General features: G+C 50.9%; 7 protein-coding genes across 7 annotated transcripts; 5 read left to right on the top strand and 2 right to left on the bottom strand.

The window, feature by feature from the left end:
- Nucleotides 1-5,616: 5,616 nt before the first annotated feature.
- On the bottom strand, nucleotides 5,617-5,853 carry ACHE_11275A (uncharacterized protein; the record flags this gene model as incomplete). Its single annotated transcript, XM_043275826.1, has 1 exon — nucleotides 5,617-5,853. The coding sequence occupies one exon, from the start codon at nucleotides 5,851-5,853 to the stop codon at nucleotides 5,617-5,619; it is 237 nt and encodes a 78-aa protein (XP_043132395.1).
- A 767-nt stretch (nucleotides 5,854-6,620) lies between these two features.
- On the bottom strand, nucleotides 6,621-7,250 carry ACHE_11276A (EMI1 family protein; the record flags this gene model as incomplete). The annotated part of the gene is made up of 1 exon (XM_043275827.1): nucleotides 6,621-7,250. One exon carries the CDS (start codon nucleotides 7,248-7,250, stop codon nucleotides 6,621-6,623), a length of 630 nt encoding a protein of 209 aa, XP_043132396.1.
- A 301-nt stretch (nucleotides 7,251-7,551) lies between these two features.
- Nucleotides 7,552-10,125, top strand: yme2 (putative RNA12 protein; the record flags this gene model as incomplete). Its single annotated transcript, XM_043275828.1, has 3 exons — nucleotides 7,552-7,705; nucleotides 7,758-9,506; nucleotides 9,569-10,125. The coding sequence occupies 3 exons, from the start codon at nucleotides 7,552-7,554 to the stop codon at nucleotides 10,123-10,125; spliced, it is 2,460 nt and encodes an 819-aa protein (XP_043132397.1).
- A 424-nt stretch (nucleotides 10,126-10,549) lies between these two features.
- ACHE_11278S (cytochrome P450) lies at nucleotides 10,550-12,327 on the top strand (the record flags this gene model as incomplete). The annotated part of the gene is made up of 2 exons (XM_043275829.1): nucleotides 10,550-10,809; nucleotides 10,866-12,327. The coding sequence occupies 2 exons, from the start codon at nucleotides 10,550-10,552 to the stop codon at nucleotides 12,325-12,327; spliced, it is 1,722 nt and encodes a 573-aa protein (XP_043132398.1).
- A 380-nt stretch (nucleotides 12,328-12,707) lies between these two features.
- ilv3C (putative dihydroxy-acid dehydratase) lies at nucleotides 12,708-14,637 on the top strand (the record flags this gene model as incomplete). Its single annotated transcript, XM_043275830.1, has 3 exons — nucleotides 12,708-13,128; nucleotides 13,186-13,397; nucleotides 13,456-14,637. The coding sequence occupies 3 exons, from the start codon at nucleotides 12,708-12,710 to the stop codon at nucleotides 14,635-14,637; spliced, it is 1,815 nt and encodes a 604-aa protein (XP_043132399.1).
- Nucleotides 14,638-14,902: 265 nt separating this feature from the next.
- On the top strand, nucleotides 14,903-17,795 carry ACHE_11280S (uncharacterized protein; the record flags this gene model as incomplete). Its single annotated transcript, XM_043275832.1, has 7 exons — nucleotides 14,903-14,942; nucleotides 15,003-15,160; nucleotides 15,230-15,381; nucleotides 15,444-16,525; nucleotides 16,583-16,714; nucleotides 16,772-17,070; nucleotides 17,127-17,795. 7 exons carry the CDS (start codon nucleotides 14,903-14,905, stop codon nucleotides 17,793-17,795), a joined length of 2,532 nt encoding a protein of 843 aa, XP_043132400.1.
- Nucleotides 17,796-18,235: 440 nt separating this feature from the next.
- On the top strand, nucleotides 18,236-19,285 carry ACHE_11281S (uncharacterized protein; the record flags this gene model as incomplete). The annotated part of the gene is made up of 2 exons (XM_043275833.1): nucleotides 18,236-18,533; nucleotides 18,582-19,285. 2 exons carry the CDS (start codon nucleotides 18,236-18,238, stop codon nucleotides 19,283-19,285), a joined length of 1,002 nt encoding a protein of 333 aa, XP_043132401.1.
- Between the last annotated feature and the right edge of the window lie 71 nt (nucleotides 19,286-19,356).

The following is a 19,356-nucleotide window of genomic DNA, read 5'->3' on the forward strand; positions in this document are numbered from 1 at the left end:
ACGTCACAGACGATGACCGTATCATCTGTGCATCCGAAGTGGGAGCCATTGACATCGAACCCAAGCGCGTTATCCAGAAGGGGCGCTTGCAACCCGGAAAGATGCTGCTGGTTGACACCGTTGCGGGTCGCATCATTGACGACTCGGAGCTCAAGTACACCGTGGCTCATCGCCAGGACTTCGCAACCTGGCTCGACAAAGAACTGTTGAAGCTACCTGCCATCAACAAGCGGTTGTTGGATATGAATGTCGACCTAGGGTTCACGCTGGATGACAGCACTGTGCAGAATGACCCTCGTCTCAAGGCTTTCGGGTACTCTTTTGAGCAGGTCAGTCTGCTGCTAGGGCCTATGGCCGCTGACTCGAAGGAAGCCCTCGGTTCGATGGGTAACGATGCCCCATTGGCCTGCATTGCACAGCAGCCCCGTCTGCTCTACGAGTACTTCCGTCAGCTCTTTGCCCAGGTCACCAACCCTCCTATCGACCCAATTCGCGAGGCAGTTGTTATGTCTTTGGACTGCTATGTCGGACCACAGGGTAATCTCTTAGAGATGGACCCCTCGCAATGCAACCGCTTGCTCCTGCCTTCTCCCATCCTCACAATCCCCGAGTTCAACGCTCTCAAGAATATGGGTCAGGCCCACCATGACTGGACCGTGAAGGTTATCGACATCACGTTCGAGAAGAGGAAAGGCGTTCCAGGCTACCTCGAGGCTCTTGATGTCATTTGCGATGCAACGACGGAAGCCATCAACAACGGGGATAAGGCTATCGTCCTCTCGGACCGCGCGACGTCTGCGGACCGTGTTCCCGTATCGGCGCTTCTCGCAACTGGTCTGGTTCACCACCACATGGTCCGTAACAAGTGGCGATCTTTGGCTGCCCTTGTGGTGGAAACCGCTGAAGCACGTGAGGTTCATCACATGTGTGTCCTGGTTGGTTATGGTGCTGATGCCATCAATCCTTACCTGGCCATGGAGTGTATGCTCAAGATGAACCGAGAAAAGCTGATCCGCAAGGAAATATCGGACGAGAAGATCATCGAAAACTACAAGGCCTCTTGTGACGGTGGTATCTTGAAGGTCATGAGTAAGATGGGTATCTCAACCCTACAGTCCTACAAAGGTGCACAGATCTTCGAGGCCCTCGGTATCGATGATAGCGTTATTGACCGCTGCTTTGCGGGCACGGCGAGCCGTATCCGCGGTGTGACCTTCGAGCTGATTGCCCAGGATGCCTTTGCATTCCACGAAGCGGGTTATCCATCCCGTGAGGTCGTCGAGGTCCCAGGTCTTGCTGAGACTGGTGAATACCACTGGCGTGATGGAGGTGAGGAACACATCAACGACCCCGTCGCCATTGCCAACGTACAAGATGCTGTGCGCACGAAGAACGACAAGTCGTATGAGGCTTATGCCAAGGCTGAACATGAAAAGATCAAAAACTGCACCCTCCGTGGTATGCTTGACTTCGACTTTGAGCAGCGGGCGCCAATCCCAATCGACCAGGTCGAGCCGTGGACTGAGATTGTCCGTCGCTTCGTGACGGGTGCAATGTCCTATGGATCCATCTCTATGGAATCCCACTCCACTTTGGCTATTGCCATGAACCGTCTGGGCGGAAAGTCCAACACGGGAGAAGGTGGTGAGGATTCAGAGCGTAGCAAGAGACTCGAGAACGGCGACACAATGCGGTCCGCCATCAAACAGATTGCATCCGGCCGTTTCGGTGTCACGTCCCACTACCTGGCCGATGCCGACGAGCTGCAGATCAAGATGGCACAAGGTGCCAAACCCGGTGAGGGTGGTGAACTTCCCGGTCACAAGGTCGTCGGCCCGATTGCGCACACCCGTTACTCCACACCTGGTGTCGGTCTGATCTCTCCACCTCCCCACCATGACATTTACTCCATCGAGGACCTCAAACAACTTATCTACGATCTCAAGTGCTCCAACCCTCGTGCCCGTGTCTCCGTCAAGTTGGTCTCTGAGGTAGGAGTTGGTATTGTCGCGTCCGGCGTTGCTAAAGCCAAGGCCGACCACATCCTCATTTCCGGTCATGATGGTGGTACCGGTGCTTCCCGCTGGACGGGTATCAAATATGCCGGTCTTCCATGGGAGCTGGGTCTGGCAGAGACGCATCAAACCCTCGTTTTGAACGATCTGCGTGGTCGTGTCATCGTCCAGACTGATGGTCAGCTGCGCACTGGCCGCGATCTCGCCATTGCCTGCTTGCTCGGCGCCGAAGAATACGGCTTCGCTACAACCCCATTGATTGCTATGGGATGTATCATGATGAGTATGCTCTTTTCTCAACTCTCCTTTTTGATAACTTGTCCAGCTAATGCCTTAATAGGAAAATGCCATTTGAACACCTGCCCAGTTGGTATCGCCACTCAGGACCCTGAGCTGCGGAAGAAGTTCCAGGGCACCCCAGAGCATGTGATCAACTTCTTCTATTACATTGCCAATGAGATGCGTGCCATCATGGCCAGATTGGGCATCCGGACTGTTAACGAGATGGTTGGACGCGCAGAACTACTCAAGGTCCGGGACGAGATAACCCACCCTAAGCAGGAGAGGATCGATCTCTCGCTGATCCTCACCCCGGCTCACTCACTCCGACCCGGCGTTGCGACCTACAATGTTCGCAAGCAAGACCATCGTCTTCACACTCGCCTCGATAACAAACTGATTGCCGAATCGGAGCTCGCATTGGAGAAGGGTCTGCCCTGCCGCATCGAGTGCGACATTGTGAACACTGATCGTGGCCTGGGTGCGACTCTATCGTATCAAGTCAGCCGTCGCTTCGGTGGAGATGGACTTCCGCAGGACACCATTCATGCCAACATCAAGGGCTCTGCCGGTCAGTCTTTCGGTGCCTACCTCGCACCTGGTATCACCCTGGAGCTCGAGGGTGATGCTAATGACTATGTCGGTAAGGGTCTATCGGGTGGTCGCCTTATTATCTACCCGCCCCGCGGTGCTGCTTTCAAGGCCGAAGAGAATGTCATTGTCGGTAACACCTGTCTCTACGGTGCTACCCGTGGTACATGCTTCTTCCGTGGTATGGCTGCTGAGCGGTTTGCTGTTCGGAACTCCGGTGTCACTGCTGTGGTGGAGGGTGTTGGAGACCACGGATGCGAGTATATGACTGGCGGCCGTGTGCTTGTTCTCGGATCTACAGGTCGCAACTTTGCGGCTGGTATGTCTGGTGGTATTGCGTACATTCTGGACATGAACCAAGACTTCCACTCCAAGGTCAACATGGAGATGGTTGAGGTCTCAGGCCTCGAGGATCCTTCTGAGATCGCCTTCGTCCGCGGCTTGATTGAGGATCACCACCACTACACTGGATCCGAGCTCGCTGCTCGTGTTCTTTTGGACTTCACTCGTGCTTTGCCTCACTTTGTCAAGGCGCTGCCCAGGGACTACAAACGCATATTGGAAGAAGACGCCGCCAAGGCTGCCGCTGCTAAGAAAGCGGAGTTTACTCTGCCCCAGCTCCCAAGTACTCCCGTGAACAAGGAGAACCCGAAACAGAAGGCGGACGAAGAGTCTAAAAAGACTGATATGCTGGACATTGAGGACAGTATCAGTGATTCCAAGGCTGAGAAGAAGCGATCCGCTCTAATCCTCGACAAGACGCGAGGCTTCATGAAGTTCAACCGCCGCAGTGAGAAGTACCGCAACCCGATCAGTCGTACCCGGGACTGGGGTGAGATTTCCAGCCGTCTGAGCGAGGATGAGCTTAAGTTCCAGTCCGCTCGTTGCATGGACTGTGGTGTCCCGTTCTGTCAATCAGACACGGGTTGCCCGATCTCCAACATTATCCCCAAGTGGAATGAACTCGTATTCCAGAACCAATGGCAAGATGCTTTGAACCGTCTACTTATGACAAACAACTTCCCGGAATTTACTGGTCGTGTTTGTCCTGCCCCTTGTGAGGGTGCATGTGTTCTTGGCATTAACGAGGACCCGGTTGGCATTAAATCCATCGAATGCGCCATTATTGACCGTGGATTCGAGATGGGCTGGATGATTCCTCGCCCCCCCAAGACTCGTACCGGAAGAATTGTTGCCATCATTGGATCCGGACCCGCGGGCCTGGCCGCTGCGGATCAGCTCAACCACGCCGGCCACAGCGTTACAGTATATGAGCGTGCCGACCGGATTGGTGGCTTACTGATGTACGGTATCCCTAACATGAAACTGGACAAGAAGGTTGTGCAACGCCGTGTAGACCTCATGACGGCCGAGGGTGTCAAGTTTGTTACCAGCGTTGCTGTCGGTCCTGACAACGAGATTTCATTGCAGTCTCTTCGGGAGAGCCATGATGCTGTGGTCATTGCCACGGGTGCTACTGTCGCCCGTGACCTCAAGGTCGCTGGCCGTGAGCTCGACGGTGTACACTTCGCCATGCAGTTTTTGCACCGCAACACCAAGTCGCTCCTTGACTCGGGTCTCTCCGACGGCGAGTATATTTCCGCCAAAGACAAGCACGTTGTTGTCATTGGTGGTGGTGACACTGGTAACGACTGCATTGGTACTTCTGTTCGTCACGGTGCCAAGTCTGTTACCAACTTTGAGCTGCTCCCCCAGCCTCCGCCGGAGCGTGCTCGTGACAACCCCTGGCCTCAGTGGCCGCGTATTTACCGCGTCGACTACGGTCATTCGGAGGTCAAGACTCACATGGGCAAGGACCCTCGTGAGTACTGTGTCATGTCGACGGAGTTTGTCGATGACGGTAGCGGTCGTGTCAAGGGAATCAACACCGTTCGGGTTGAGTGGAGCAAGAGTGTCTCTGGCGGTTGGGATATGAAGACCGTCGATGGGAGTGAGCAGTTCTTCCCTGCTGACCTTGTCCTTCTTTCCATGGGTTTCTTGGGTCCCGAGGACCGTCTTCTGGGTGACGAAATTGAGCGTGATGCTCGTAAGAATGTCAAGACTCCCCCAGGCCATTACGCTTCCAACCTTCCCGGCGTATTTGCTGCGGGTGACTGCCGCCGCGGACAGTCTCTCATCGTTTGGTAGGTCGCTTCTCAATCTTACAATATACTTCGATTGCTAACTTGCTTCACAGGGGTATCAATGAGGGTCGCCAATGTGCTCGCGAAGTCGACGCTTTCCTCTTGGGCACCAGCTCCAGGCTTCCAATCACTGGCGGTATTGTTCGTCGTCCAGCCATTGACGCAGTTCCTCAAGCTACTGAGAATATCGTTGTCGCATGAAGCAGTGCTTTTGTAGCCGTTATTGGCCAAAGATATGGTGGTTGTGAATTACTGGAATGATCTATGATAGCCATTTTCAACGGAGTTGGGCGCTGGAAGAATGAAATGGGTAAAATTTTGGTGGATATATCTATACCCAACTATGGAGGACTGAAAAGCGGGGGTTCATTCAAGTTATTTACTTGTCGTTTGTTTCATTCTGTTGAATTTAACGCTGTTATGCAAGCGTCTGATCTACAAATTTTTTCTTAGAGGTACATATTATTATCAGTTGAATACAATCGCTGCCTTCAATACCTGTATAAGTTTATCACTTATCATACGATGACCCCGCATAACCATAACCATCCAGACAAAACCATAGCTCCAAAATGACAAACAACCTTTCAGGGCCTTCTCATCACCCTCTTGGTCTTCTTCTTCTTCTTCGCAATCTTCGGCCTTGCCTGTGCCTGCACCAGCGCCTGAACCTCAGCTTTAGCAGCTATATTAACACCCTTATGTATCGCCTGCTCTTTAATCTTGAACCACGCATCGAGGACACGGTCATCCCTCTCACCCTCGCCGGAGAGACTCAGATACTCATAGTTGAGTCTTATCTTTGCCTCGGCTTGGTGGGTCATTTCCCAGAGGTTCCTATGGAACATCTCTTGGTCCAATGGAGTCGGAGGTTTCCGAATTGGCTTAGAATTGCTATGCTTGGGTTTAGGCCGGGAGAGGGGATTTCCTCGGAGCGGATGTGGACGTACCTCTGGCTCTCGTTTAATTGGGCCCCAGTGGGCTTGTTTCTGCTGTTGTTGCTGGTGCTGGTTCTGCTGCTGTTTGGATTAGATGCGAGAGAGGAATGGAATGCGGGATCGTGTGGATGGGCTTATGTTGGAGTCTGGGATTGAGGGTGACGATAGGGACAACGTCGACGGTGAGGATGTATCGTCCAAGTCCGGATCCGGGCTGGAGGGTTTGAAGGAGGGGAAGGAGCGGTAGAATCGTAGACACATGCTTAGATTTTCCAGAGAAGGTTGGTTTCGCCTGACTTTCTAGAAAATAGTAGAGGTTGGAAAGTGCCATATATCTGCTGCTGTTAGTTCCATCATCCAAATATCTTTTGTTAAAGATGGTGAATAGGCCAAAGGAAGAAAAAGAGCATTGACACTCAATGAGAACTGGACAATAACAAAGATAAAGGGAATGTCTACTTTGTATATGGGGACAATCTCATTCTAGTTAACCAAAGGTGAATGCCATAGGCTCATTCAAGAGTAGAAACAGTCTATTGTGCAGTGATCAATCTTCCACAGGTGTATCATCGTAACTATCTCAGGAATAAAGAACCAAAGAAAAGAAACTCACATCACATCATTACCCAAACCAACTCTCAGTCTCAATTCAACTAAACACGCGCCCCAGCACTACCGGCTTCCTCCTCAGCCTGCATCTCCCTCTCCAAAGCAACAAAATCCCCCTGGAACGCATTTTGCACAGGATGCGTCCTCATATCCCACACATCCTCACTACTCGGTCCGGTCTTGTACTTGATCGCCTTCTTGCGATTATGGTCCCGAATCGCCTTCCTCCGCTCATTCTCCCCCCATGACCGGGTCCGCATGCAGAGCCAGAAATTATCCCAGTGCTCGCTGCATGAGCGCAGTTCACCATAGCGGTAGACGTTGACGAATTGGCCGCCGAAGGATTGGCAGAAGAACGCATAGTCGAATGCGGAGCGGCAGGACATGGTATCTTGGTAGAGGGATTCGGGGGCTATTGAGGAGGGTTGTGGTTGTTGATCTGCGGACGATTCGGTAGTGGGGGTCGAGGATGAGGGATCTAATGATTTTGGGCTTGTCGCATTGTCCTTATTGGCATTGCTGCTCTCAAATGCAGCGAACAACTTCTTGAATTCGTCCTCCGCCTGTTGCTCGTCTCGCGTTAAAGTCCTCGATTGCGCTGTGTCGCGGGCTGGAGTCGCAGCCGGAGACGACAATTCGTCTTTCTGGGGAGAGGATGACCACCACCAGCCCATTGTGCAGTCGATATGAGAATTACTTGCGGAGTTGCGTCGGAGGTGGGCGTGAATATCGGACAATCCATATCGGAGAGGTAATCTTAGCGTAATTTTAAAAACATGCAGTGACGGTATTAATACACGTTCACTAGGGGAACCCAGTAATAAATCGTCACATGTTGTAATCGCGGAGCAGCAGATGATCGACGTCATTGCTGCCAGACTTTCTGGGCAACTTCGGCCATTCTTATCAGGTTCCTGTTTTCTTTTCTCTCCCTCTTTGCATAGTCCGCATTGCAATGCGCCCAGTCTGGCAGAGATGATGCGAATTGCCTCGTCGGGAGTCCCAGCACGCTGGAGATCTCCGAGGGTATTCCCCGCGTATACTCCTACGCTTAATCTACGGCGGGCTTCGTCTATTCAATCGGGTCATATTAGTGTGAACAAGGGGGAAGCATTGCTCTTTATCAATAGTAAGGATCTATTCTATACAGGGCTCTCTGTATGTCATAACTCACAAAATAGACATCTTCCCGTCTAGATTGCAATGGCTGCTAGGAAACCCTCTCGATGGAAGCTGGTCGTATGAAGAAGCATTGAAACGGATCAATCGGCCACATTTCGCTGCATCCGAGCCGATTCATATAATTCAACGAGCCTTGCCGGACAAGATGCCATTGGAGATCAAGGAGGTCATCCCTCGTACGAAAGAAGGTGGTGCATTCGTCAAGTACTCCCACGTGTCCAATGTCTCGGACATTGAGATCGAGAACGCTATCAAAAAGCATCTGCGGCAGAATCCAATCAGACCCTGGTTTAATCCTTTCCAAGGCGTTCATGTTAGTCGGGTCCTGGGGAAGCCATGGATTGAGGATCTCTATCGTATCCCCAGTCAGAGGCTTAGAGTGGAGTTCTTGCCAACTTCGCCAGAGTCCTCTGCGGCAGAATTGACCATTGAAAACCTGTACTCTCTTCTTCGTCCATATGGAAAGTTGCAAGAGATCGAACCTCAGCCGTCAGACTCAAAGACCAGCCCACGATATGCGCACGTGGAGTTCTCTCGACTAAGGTACGCCGTCATGGCTCGGAACTGTCTACACGGATTCACGATTCCGGAAGAGCACGGTGGAGGCAAGGCTGGCACTAAGTTTAAGATAATATATGAGCGGAAGATCAAGCTGTCCATGATTAAAGATTGGATCTTCAGTCATCCGAGGATAGTGATCCCCGCCCTCGCAGCGCTCATTGCAGCCATATCTGTCACAGTTTTTGATCCCATGCGCACATTCTTCATAAAGATGAAGATTAAAGCCACCCTGCCCACGGAAGACAGCGAGTTTCTGCACTGGATCCGCCAGCAGATCAGTAAGGCGAACATCATATACTTTGGAAACCGAAGAGCCGATCCTCGCGGCCTCAGTGCCATTTGGGAAGACCGTCAAGGCGATATCTCACAGCTGCAATCATGGTTACAGGAAAATGTCGAGACCTTCATTGTCGTCCATGGACCGCGTGGCTCAGGGAAGCGTGAACTCGTACTAGATAATGTACTGAAAGACTATAAACATAAGGTCGTCATCGACTGCAAGCAGATCCAAGATGCCCGAGGAGACACTGCAAAGATTGCAAGAGCCGCCCAGCAGGTTGGCTATCGACCGGTCTTTTCATGGATGAACAGTATCAGCAGCTTCATCGACCTCGCATCCCAGGGCATGATTGGCACCAAGGCAGGCCTTTCAGAGACATTGGACAGCCAGCTCAGCAATATCTGGCAGAGCACTGCTACTGCTTTAAGAAAAGTTGGCTTAGAAGGGAGAAAGCTAGATGACAAAGACATTCATCTCTCCGACGACGAGTATCTGGAGGCTCACCCTGAACGGCGCCCAGTCGTGATCATCGACAACTATTTGCACAACGCTGAAGAGAACAGCGTGGTATACGATAAGATCACCGAATGGGCTGCCGGACTGACGACCGAATATATCGCTCATGTGATTTTTTTGACGACAGATGTCTCGTTCGCCAAGCCCCTCAGCAAAGCCTTGCCTAACCAAGTACTGCGAGTCATTCCTATGGGCGACTGCTCGTTAGACGTCGGAAGGAAGTTCGTCCTCAACCTTCTGGCGTATGAGTCGAGTATGGAGACTGGCAGCGAAAAAGTAAAGAATGTAGATAATATGAAGGACTTGGACAACTGTATTGAGGTGCTGGGAGGTCGAGTTTCAGATCTAGAATTCATGGCGCATCGAATTGAAGCTGGAGAAACTCCCAAAGGTAAGAACCAACGTGGATGCAATGCTTTCCTTCTTTGTATTTCTTTTGCTAACATACGAAAGCCGCTGTCAACCGTATAATAGAGCAATCCGCTTCTGAGATACTGAAGATCTTCATTCTGGGCTCTGACAATGAGTCCCGGCACTGGACCCGCGAACAGGCCTGGCACTTGATCAAAGCCCTCGGGCACTCCGAGGATGGCACTTTGCCATACAACCAAATACTTACATCAGACTTATTCAAGGAGAACGGCGAAGCGATCCTCCTCGCACTAGAACAAGCAGAACTCATCGCGATCAGTGCCACCAACGGATTCCCACACACAGTCAAGCCAGCAAAGCCAGTCTATCGCACGGCATTCAAGCGAGTTGCTGAGAACAAGGCATTGAGCAGCCGTCTTGATCTCTCGATCCTATCGCAATTATTGAAGAAAGAGAATAGCGCTATTACAAAGCATGAAGAAGAACTCGCTGTATTGGGAGCCCTGCCAAAGCAACCTCGAGAGCTCCATCCGAGGATTTACTGGCTTTTAGAGAAGATCTATAAGTCCCAGGACAAGATCGGGCAATACGAGACTGAAAGTGCAGTTCTCCAGAAAAACCTCAAGAGTGGAAATTGATCTCGGTCGTTGTATGTGTTGACGAATGCTGGGTGTTTTCCGGGGTGTTAGAATTTAAGTAGTTGGTTTGCTTCATGATAGTAATTGAAATTCCTCTGAGCATTACGATCTCCGTATTCTGCATCTTAGGCCAAGTTGATGTCTTGTGAAGCATAACTTTATATAAGCCATCTGCATAAATCTGCATAATTTGTCATCCATCATGCTGTGCTGAAGCCAATGCACGTATTTAAATCCCTGTCTTTATACAACCCCCTTTTATTTTTTGACATTTTCGATTTAGCCAAAGGAGTCACTGGTTCATTCAATATCCCTATAGTGCATCACTTGATACACCTTGGTCTGGCTCTGAACTCCTCCGAGTCAGTCGGGTGTCCCCTCCCGCCTTGCCTCTCTTTTCTCTTCATCTGAAAAGGAATCCATCATGGCAAACTATCTCTCGTTGGCAGATAATTTGATAAAAATTGCAAAAGATGCTCTTTCGGAGTCGACATGGATGATTGTTTTGGTTGCCCTGGCCGTTACTTGCATCACTACACGTATCATCACGGGCTTCCAATGCTGCTCTAGCAAGACAGATGCTGGAGACTTCCGGCCTGTGAGGATGGCCCCATACTGGTTCCCATGGCTGGGACATAGTCTATCGTTCGCGTGGAATATGACGAGCTGCGTGAGAAAAGCTAGGTTAGCTTCCCCATGCACTTAGCCATAAATTGTATGAGAGCTAATGAGTTTACTAGGGACTACATGGGTGAGCCTGTCTTTGGCCTTGTTCTTGGTGGCACAAAACAAAATGTGGTGGCTTCGCCATCCATGGCCCAGTCTGTGTTTGCATTTCGAGGCGCATCCAACTCCCCATTTATCGACCGTGTAATGGAGAGAGTCTTCGGCGACTCGGGCATAGTGCGCAAGATGAACCCTGCTGATCGGCAAGAGCTTCATCAATATGTCAGCCATTTCCTCCAAGAGCCATTTATTACTGAAGCCACGAATGCGTTCATTCGTCGGATTCAGCGTGAAACCCCGAATCTGGTGACTTTTTCCTGGAGTATGGTGGATCAGGTGCCTTGGGAACGCGCAAGTGAAGTCACAGTCGAGAACATCGACGGCAGAAATGTTTGTGAAGCCGATCTATTTGCTCTGGTACGGAATTTTTCTGCGCATATCACCACGGCGGGCTTTTTTGGTCAAGCCCTATTAGAGGATTTCCCAAATTTGTTCGATGACTTGTGGGTCTTGGATGGCCAGTTCCCAACTCTGTCAAGAGGTGCACCTCATTGGTTGCCAATTCCGGGTCTCCCTGCAGCATACAAGGCTCGGAGTCGACTTTTGCAGGCTCTGGCAACTTTTCAGGAAGCTTTCATTGCTTGGGATGACGGTAGAGACCCCGGTGTGAAATTTCGTGATCTCGACGATGTCGCAGAGCCAATTAAGCAAAGGGCCCGCACTATGCACAAAATGGGTTTCTCATCCATGGCCAGCGCATCAGCGCATCTATCTATGCTATGGGCCATGAATGGAAACACGACGAACATTGTATTTTGGAACTTAATTCGCGTGTGTGCAGAACCTACCCTGCTGGAAGAGATTCGGAAAGAAATCGCTCCCTATGTGAAGGCATCCCGACCCAGCCGTGAGGAGACTGGATTTCCCTTCGAAGAGCCTCCTCAAGTCACTATTGATTCTCAGGGACTGTTCAATTCTTGTCCTTTGTTGAAAGCCAGCTTTTACGAGACCTTACGTTTGGATTCTGCTGGATTCTCGCTCAAAGAACTCAGTTCCGATCTGACACTCACGGAATCTAAAGAGGAGGCTGCAAATGGCGGGTTGAAACAGCCCCGGGTGTACAAACTTTCTAAAGGCGACAACATTGCAATTTCGCATGGTGCTCTCCAAAACGATCCTCGATACTTCTCGAACCCAAGCCAATACGATCCCTTGAGATTCATCACGACAGACCCCGACACGGGAGCCAAACGAGCCGAGATGCACACCATCAAGCCCTTCGGTGGCGGCGTGGTGAGGTGCAAGGGTCGTGTCCTTGCAGAGAGGGGGAACTTGGCTTTCATCGCTGCAATAGTTACCATGTGGGATATCGAGCCGGTGCGCGGAAAGCAGCTGGTTGTACCGGGGCGTAAGGCATCTCCGGGGACATTTTCACCGAAGAAAGATGTCAGAGTGCGGATGAGGGCAAGAATATAAGCCATCGATCTTATTCCATCTCATTTATCTTTTTTCTTTTTGGCTGATAGAGGGAATGGTGGCGTGGCATATGTGTGGCGGTTTCAAAAATTCAATCAGGCTTCACGACAACAATTCATAGACAAATATAACGATTTAATATGTATATGCTAGTACTGATCTAAGCTTCATTCATTATACACCGGATTGATTGCGAAGACCAATAATGAGCATGATGAACCGTATTATCAACGCGGAGAAATATCCGGGTACGGACTTTGGCCGATCACAACAACAATCGCCATGCGCATTGGAGAAGAACTATAAAGGGAGGCAATCTCACAATGCACAAAAGAAAATTGCTCCAACTCTACAGAGAGGCTGGGATATCCACATCAAAAATGACACAAGACGACGAAACACCTAATTCGAACAAGGACTATGATCTATCGACCCCAATCTTCTCTACTTCGGGACTTCGACAAGGTCTAACATCATACGGCGATGCGCATTTCTCCCTATTTCTCAGAAAAGTCTTCATCAAAAGCTTGGGGTACTCTGAAGACGCCCTCTCACGGCCGATCATTGGCATTGTGAACACATTTTCCGGCTTCAACCCGTGTCATGCAAATGTACCACAGCTTATTGAGGCAGCTAAACGTGGTGTGCAGCTCAATGGGGGGTTAGCCATCGAATTTCCCACAATCAGTGTCCATGAGTCCTTTTCGTATCCGACGAGCATGTTTCTGCGGAACTTAATGAGTATGGACACGGAGGAGATGATTCGGTCTCATCCGCTTGATGCGTGTATCACGATTGGTGGTATGTGTGCCCTTTCCTGATCTAAGAAAAACGGTGTTGTTTGATTGACAAGATCAGGATGCGATAAGACCGTCCCGGCACAGTTGATGGGTGGAATCTCAGCAAACAAGCCAGTCCTGCCTCTCATCACGGGCCCAATGTTACCTGGAAGTCATCGGGGCAAGAGAATCGGTGCCTGCACTGACTGCCGGAATAACTGGGCAGCCTTCCGTGCACAAAAAATAGATATCGAAGAGATCTCAGCTATCAACGACGAGCTCGCACCGACTGTTTGTACTACCATGTCAATCACGAGATCATGCTCGGTTTGCTAATTGGTTTAACCAGATTGGAACATGCGGTGTCATGGGAACCGCCAGCACAATGGCATGCGTCACTGCTGCATTGGGTATGATGCCACTTCGAGGCGCATCAGCCCCTGCGGTGTCGTCTGCAAGGCTCCGGATTGCTGAAGAGACCGGGGCGAACGCTGTGTCTGTCGCCAAGGTCAAACGAAAGCCACAAGAGATTATGACGAAAGCATCTTTCTTAAATGCGATTACCGTCCTGCAGGCAATAGGAGGGTCGACAAATGCGGTTGTGCATTTGATGGCAATAGCAAATCGACATCCTGCCCTTCAAGGCGTGATAAAGTTGCAGACGTTTGAGGAAATTGGACGTAAAACACCCTTGTTGATTGACTTGAAGCCCAGCGGGGAGAACTATATGAATGATTTCCACAATGCAGGAGGCATGTTGGCACTGCTACTTACCCTTCGTCCACTCCTCGAGCTGTCAGCCATGACTATTACGGGCCAAACATTGGGCGAGGTTCTGGATGCGTCTACTTTCCGGACATTTCCTCTTTCGCAGCAGATCATCAGACCGTTGAACAATCCATTATACCCAGATTCTTCCCTTACTGTCCTACGCGGAAATCTGGCCCCGAATGGAGCCATCATGAAAGCGTCCGCATCCAAAGATCGCTCCCTTCTTTCCCACACAGGACCTGCTATTGTCTTTGAGAACACAGCCGACTTGGCAACAAGAATCGATGACCCGGATCTTCCCGTGACGAAGGACTCTGTGCTCATCCTGAAAGGAATAGGTCCGATCGGAAATCCTGGAATGCCCGAAGCAGGACTAATCCCCATTCCGCGAAAACTTGCTGAGTCGGGAGTCAAAGACATGTTACGCCTATCGGATGGGCGCATGTCAGGTACTGCAGGCGGTACGATTGTCCTTCACATCTCACCCGAGTCGGCTCTGCCAGAGTCGCCATTTGGCATTGTCGAAACAGGGGATTTGATCACCTGCGATCTGGCTGGCAGGCGGCTGCATCTTGATATCTCCGACGATGTGTTAAATGCGCGCGTCGAGCAGAGGAAACAGACTCTAGAGGAACAGGGCCTGTTGGCGCAAAGGAAACGGAGACGGGGATACTTTGGTTTGTATGAACGGTCGGTAAACCAGGCGCAGGATGGAGCTGATTTCAACTTTCTTGCTGCAAATGGACCGTCAGATCACTGAGATTAGAGTCGTGATCGAAATAATCCAAATAGTTTGGTGATAGAAAACAAATCAACCCTGACCCTGTGCCCTAAGCCCTCTCAGTACTCAATTAGGCTAAATGCCCAGCGGCGCGACGCGTCGATGCGGCGGTACGCGTCGAGGTAGATCCCCGACTTGACTGCATTGAGACTTCAACTTGAGGCAGTCGACGCTTTGGATGGCGTGAATTGCCTGATATACGTTTTCAATTTCTTTTCAAATTAATTTCTAAGTCGCTTTCGTGATGTCTTCCGAAGCGATTCGTCCCCGGGGGAGACCAGCTCGTAAGTCCGCAATCCTTCTACTCAACCGGAATCGTTGCTAATAGCGCCAACCGCGATCAGATACCCCAGGGACAACGGTCTTAGGATATACACCCGATGGTCGTCGAGTGATCACAGGCGGTTCCAATTCAGCAATTCGGATTTACACTGTCGGACAAGATGGCGAGCCCACGACGGTCGACGAGGGCGTGGACGGAAACCTGGGAATCGGCGCCACTGTATGTTTGCCAACTTTTCTTGGCCGGTCGGTAAAAGACTACGAGAAGCTGATTATGGATCCTTGGTAGAACAACTCGTTTATCATGGGAGCGGAAGACGGGACAGTCTGGCAATATGAGATCAACTCAGGCAGGATGGAGAAGTTACTGGTACGATGCGCTCTACCGGTGAGAGACATTGGAATATCGAAGGATGGCGAATGGGTCGCGGTCGCGAGCGAGTTAGTTTGTGTATATTGATTTGAAACAAGTATCCAAAGAGCTAACAGCTGTCTGAATCTAGTGAGCTCACCGTGAAGATCGTCAACATTGAGGACATGACCAAAGTGAAATACCTTCGCGAGCAGGGTAAAGGAGTAAAGCACGTGACCTTCGATCCGAGCGGACGATATATCGCGGTTTCCTGTACGGACGGTATCCTTTACATCTACTCCACAGCCTCGGAGGAACCGGAGTTGCTTCGAAAACTTGACGGCGTGATTCGAAGACTTGAACCCGAAGATGAGGCTACGTCGAGGGCAGTGTGGCATCCTGATGGAACGGCATTCGCATCCGCTGAAGCAACGAGGGACATTGCTATTTATTCTACAGCCGAATGGAAGAAAGAGAAGGTCTTCTCGGGTGGTCACAATGGAGACGTCACGGCGATCAGTTGGTCGCCTAATGGTGCGCTTCTTGCTACAGCTGGGGCAGATGGACAAATACTACTCTGGGAAACGAAGAGCCAGAAGATCTTGGAGCGCTACGATTTCCCGAACGTGATCAATCTTGCCTGGCACCCCACTAGGAACTCACTTTCATTTACGACGTCGGACGGAGAGCTTTTTATCTATGACGATTTCGTATCAAGAGAGCACCAACCGCTCCTTCAGAAACCACTTCAAGCCGCACCTATTTTCCCCGGACCCTTGACAGAGATTTCCGACAATGTGAGACGTCCACTAGCGAGCAGACCGAAAGGGTCAATTGAACGCAGAAGGGGAGGCACTCCGGACTCCCTCGATGACATTCTTGGGGGCTCTGATGCGGGCATGGAGGATTTCGTCGACGATGATGATGGCGCTGGGTACGCTGAAGGCATGAACCCGTTCGGCAAACGGACAAATGAACACCTGGATGACCCCGATGGCCACGCGGACAAACGATTATTGACTTCATTTTCCAAGCCAAGAATCCATCCTCCACTCCAGCCTGGAAGTACGCCGTGGAGAGGCAGTCGACGGTATCTCAGTTTGAACCTGACAGGCGCTGTCTGGACAGTCGATCAGGAGACGCATAACACAGTCACCGTGGAGTTTTATGACCGAGAACTCCATCGGGACTTTCATTTCACTGACCCTTACCTATATGATAAGGCATGTCTAAGTAAGTGCTTGACATTGAGCCAGCGAATTCGAATCGGTCGTGCTAACAATGGTCTAGATGAGCATGGCACATTATTCTCCAACAGCCCTAGGGACAGCAGTCTTGCAACGATATTTTATCGGCCTCATGAGACATGGACTACAAGAGCTGATTGGCGTACGCAATTGCCGGCCGGCGAAGGAATCAGAGGTAGGCAGGCTTCTATCACCCTACACCGGTATCATGCCGTATATTGACGTGAAGCAGCGCTTGCGCTGAGCGACTCCTACATCGTGGCTGTGACGACAAAAGACTACGTGCGCGTCTACACACTCTTTGGAACACCTTACAAGGTGTACAGACAAAAGAGTCCAGCTGTGACCTGCGCTGCTTGGCGGGATTACATCATGACGATTGGGAACGGACCGTTGAGTAGTGACGGCCGCACCGCAGTGCTGTCCTATACCGTGGAGAATGTCAAGCGTGACGAAGTCTGCCAGAACGAGGATGTAGTTGCCCTCCCAGAAGGAGCAGAGTTACGGAGCGTCTTCTTTTCTGACTCAGGAGTGAGTTCATATTTTCCCTACTTACCCATAGCCGTGTACTAATAAGGAACTCATAGGACCCTTGCATCTATGACTCGGAAGGCATTTTGCTCATCTTGCAACACTGGCGCACACAGGGCCAAGCTCGCTGGGTGCCATTGCTTGATACCAAGCAACTGGAGCGTCTGGCCGGTGGACGGAAAGAAGAAACATACTGGCCGGTTGCCGTTGCTCAAGGGAAATTCCACTGTATTATCCTCAAGGGAGGAGACAGATATCCCTACTTCCCTCGCCCGTTGCTCAGCGAGTTCGACTTCCGCGTCCCCATTTCCGACACGCCGAACAAGGAACTCGAGGACGACGAAGATGGATCTGCTGCTGTACACAACGAAGGTGCCAAGTTCGAGGAGGCATTTGTCCGCGGCAATATCCTTCTGTCCTTGTTCCAGGACCTTCTGTCATCCACGAATGCCACACCAACGCAGCGAGCTGAATTAGCACGCAAGGAGCTGGAGCTGGACAAGATTCTCTTGCAGATGCTGGCTGTTGAATGCAGAGAAGGTGAAGACCGAGGCATGAAGGCTCTAGAACTGGTGCGGATGATGCGGGATCGCAATGGCAAGATGGTCGAGGCCGCACTGAAGGTGGCCGAGCGGTATGGTCGGGGAGTGTTGGAGGACAAAATCCGGGATCTGGCAGAGAAACGGTTTATGGGAATGGCGGATGATGACGATGAATTGGCTTGATTCCGTTATGACAATTCTTCTCTTTTGTTTGGAGATACCTTATGCCTTAGTATTTAGTTCATAGTCCGAGCTGTATAGAACGACGACCAATCATTAGCGATACAAACACGCTGACCACCACCTCTCACGTATAATCCAGTCAATTGATAAAATGGAACAAATTCCTTCTATATAAACCTTCCTATATACAATGTTCCTATAGATGACTCTTCTAGAATCTCCGCATCTGCGCTCGGCCATCAACGTCATCGGTCTATTTCGATATTTTTCTTCCGGCGAAGAAAATCCATCTTTAATTTCCAACCAACACTCTCCAACGCAATAAACATATGGCTTGACCACCGTCAGCGATTCGTCGTCGTCTTGTACGGCTGGATATATTCATTCTTTGTTTTTTGATTGAATCTGTTCCTCTGCTGTTATCATAATTGCATACCGTCATGCCGAAACTAGTCCCTATCCACTCCTCGCCATGCTCCCTTCGATGTCCTCCACGCCCCTTGTCTTCCCTTAAGCCAACCCATGCCAATACCCGCCAGACGTTTGTTTCCTCACATGCGCGATTGCTGGCTCAGCCCCGGGATGGAGTACTAGGTGATCCCTGGCTGGTCCAGGCGTCATCCTCGTCGTTCTTTTCGCAGACGGATCCCCGGCCTTTGCCTTTGTTGGAGGGGCTCAACGGAAACCCGAATAACGACCACAAACCACCTGATAAACGAATTATAAAACTGGGAAAGAGTGGGTAGCCCCCTCAATTTGCGATGATCATGGTGCTGACTGCTACAGCTTTACGAACCCTCTCGCCACTCCTCCCTACAATCCTCTTCAACCCTCTACCTGCCACAATCCTCTCCCCGAGCGTCGCCCTCCATCTCTTCCCATCGACCCATCCGCATCTCCCCACCGTCAAAGGCCGTACTCTCTACCGCGCCGCGTTATGGACCGTCCCCGTGGCATGGAGCAGCCTCCCCCTAGTCGGAAACGTCAAGCTACAGATACTGAGCGAGCGGATCGTTCGCGCAGGGACGGTGTTGGATCCGGACCGATGCAGCGATAACGATTGCGGGGATGAACGGCTGGTCGTGCGGTGGAAGACGGAACCAAGGGAGGGGTCCGGGGAGCCTGGGAATGCGCAGACTTCAGGCGACCTTCCCTCTGAGACGGGGAGTATCGCATCGTCGAAGAATGGCATTAACAAGGGTCTCAGCAAGTTGCTTGGTGGGGACGCTCCGATCTTCAAATTGTCCAAGGAGGAGCAGTTTACAGGACTATTTATCTTTTCGTTCGATGAGGAAGGTCGTATTTTAACGCATACCATTGAACACGCGGATAATGCAAATGGCTGGGATCGAACGGCCAAGTTCGTTACCCTGACAGACTGGTTAATTGGGAAGGCGAGAGGGTCGCTGGAACCTGCGGCGCCTGGATTGGCGATGCAGAGTTGTCCAGAGTTTGGTCTCGAAAAAGGGCGACATGCTTCTCGTCCATAATTGGCCATGGGCATACTACCGGTGATGCAGACAATATTGAATTGGCATCGCTAGTGGATGACCCTCCCCAC

This window comes from Aspergillus chevalieri, chromosome 1 (assembly GCF_016861735.1).
Source record: "Aspergillus chevalieri M1 DNA, chromosome 1, nearly complete sequence".
NCBI lineage: Eukaryota > Fungi > Ascomycota > Eurotiomycetes > Eurotiales > Aspergillaceae > Aspergillus > Aspergillus chevalieri.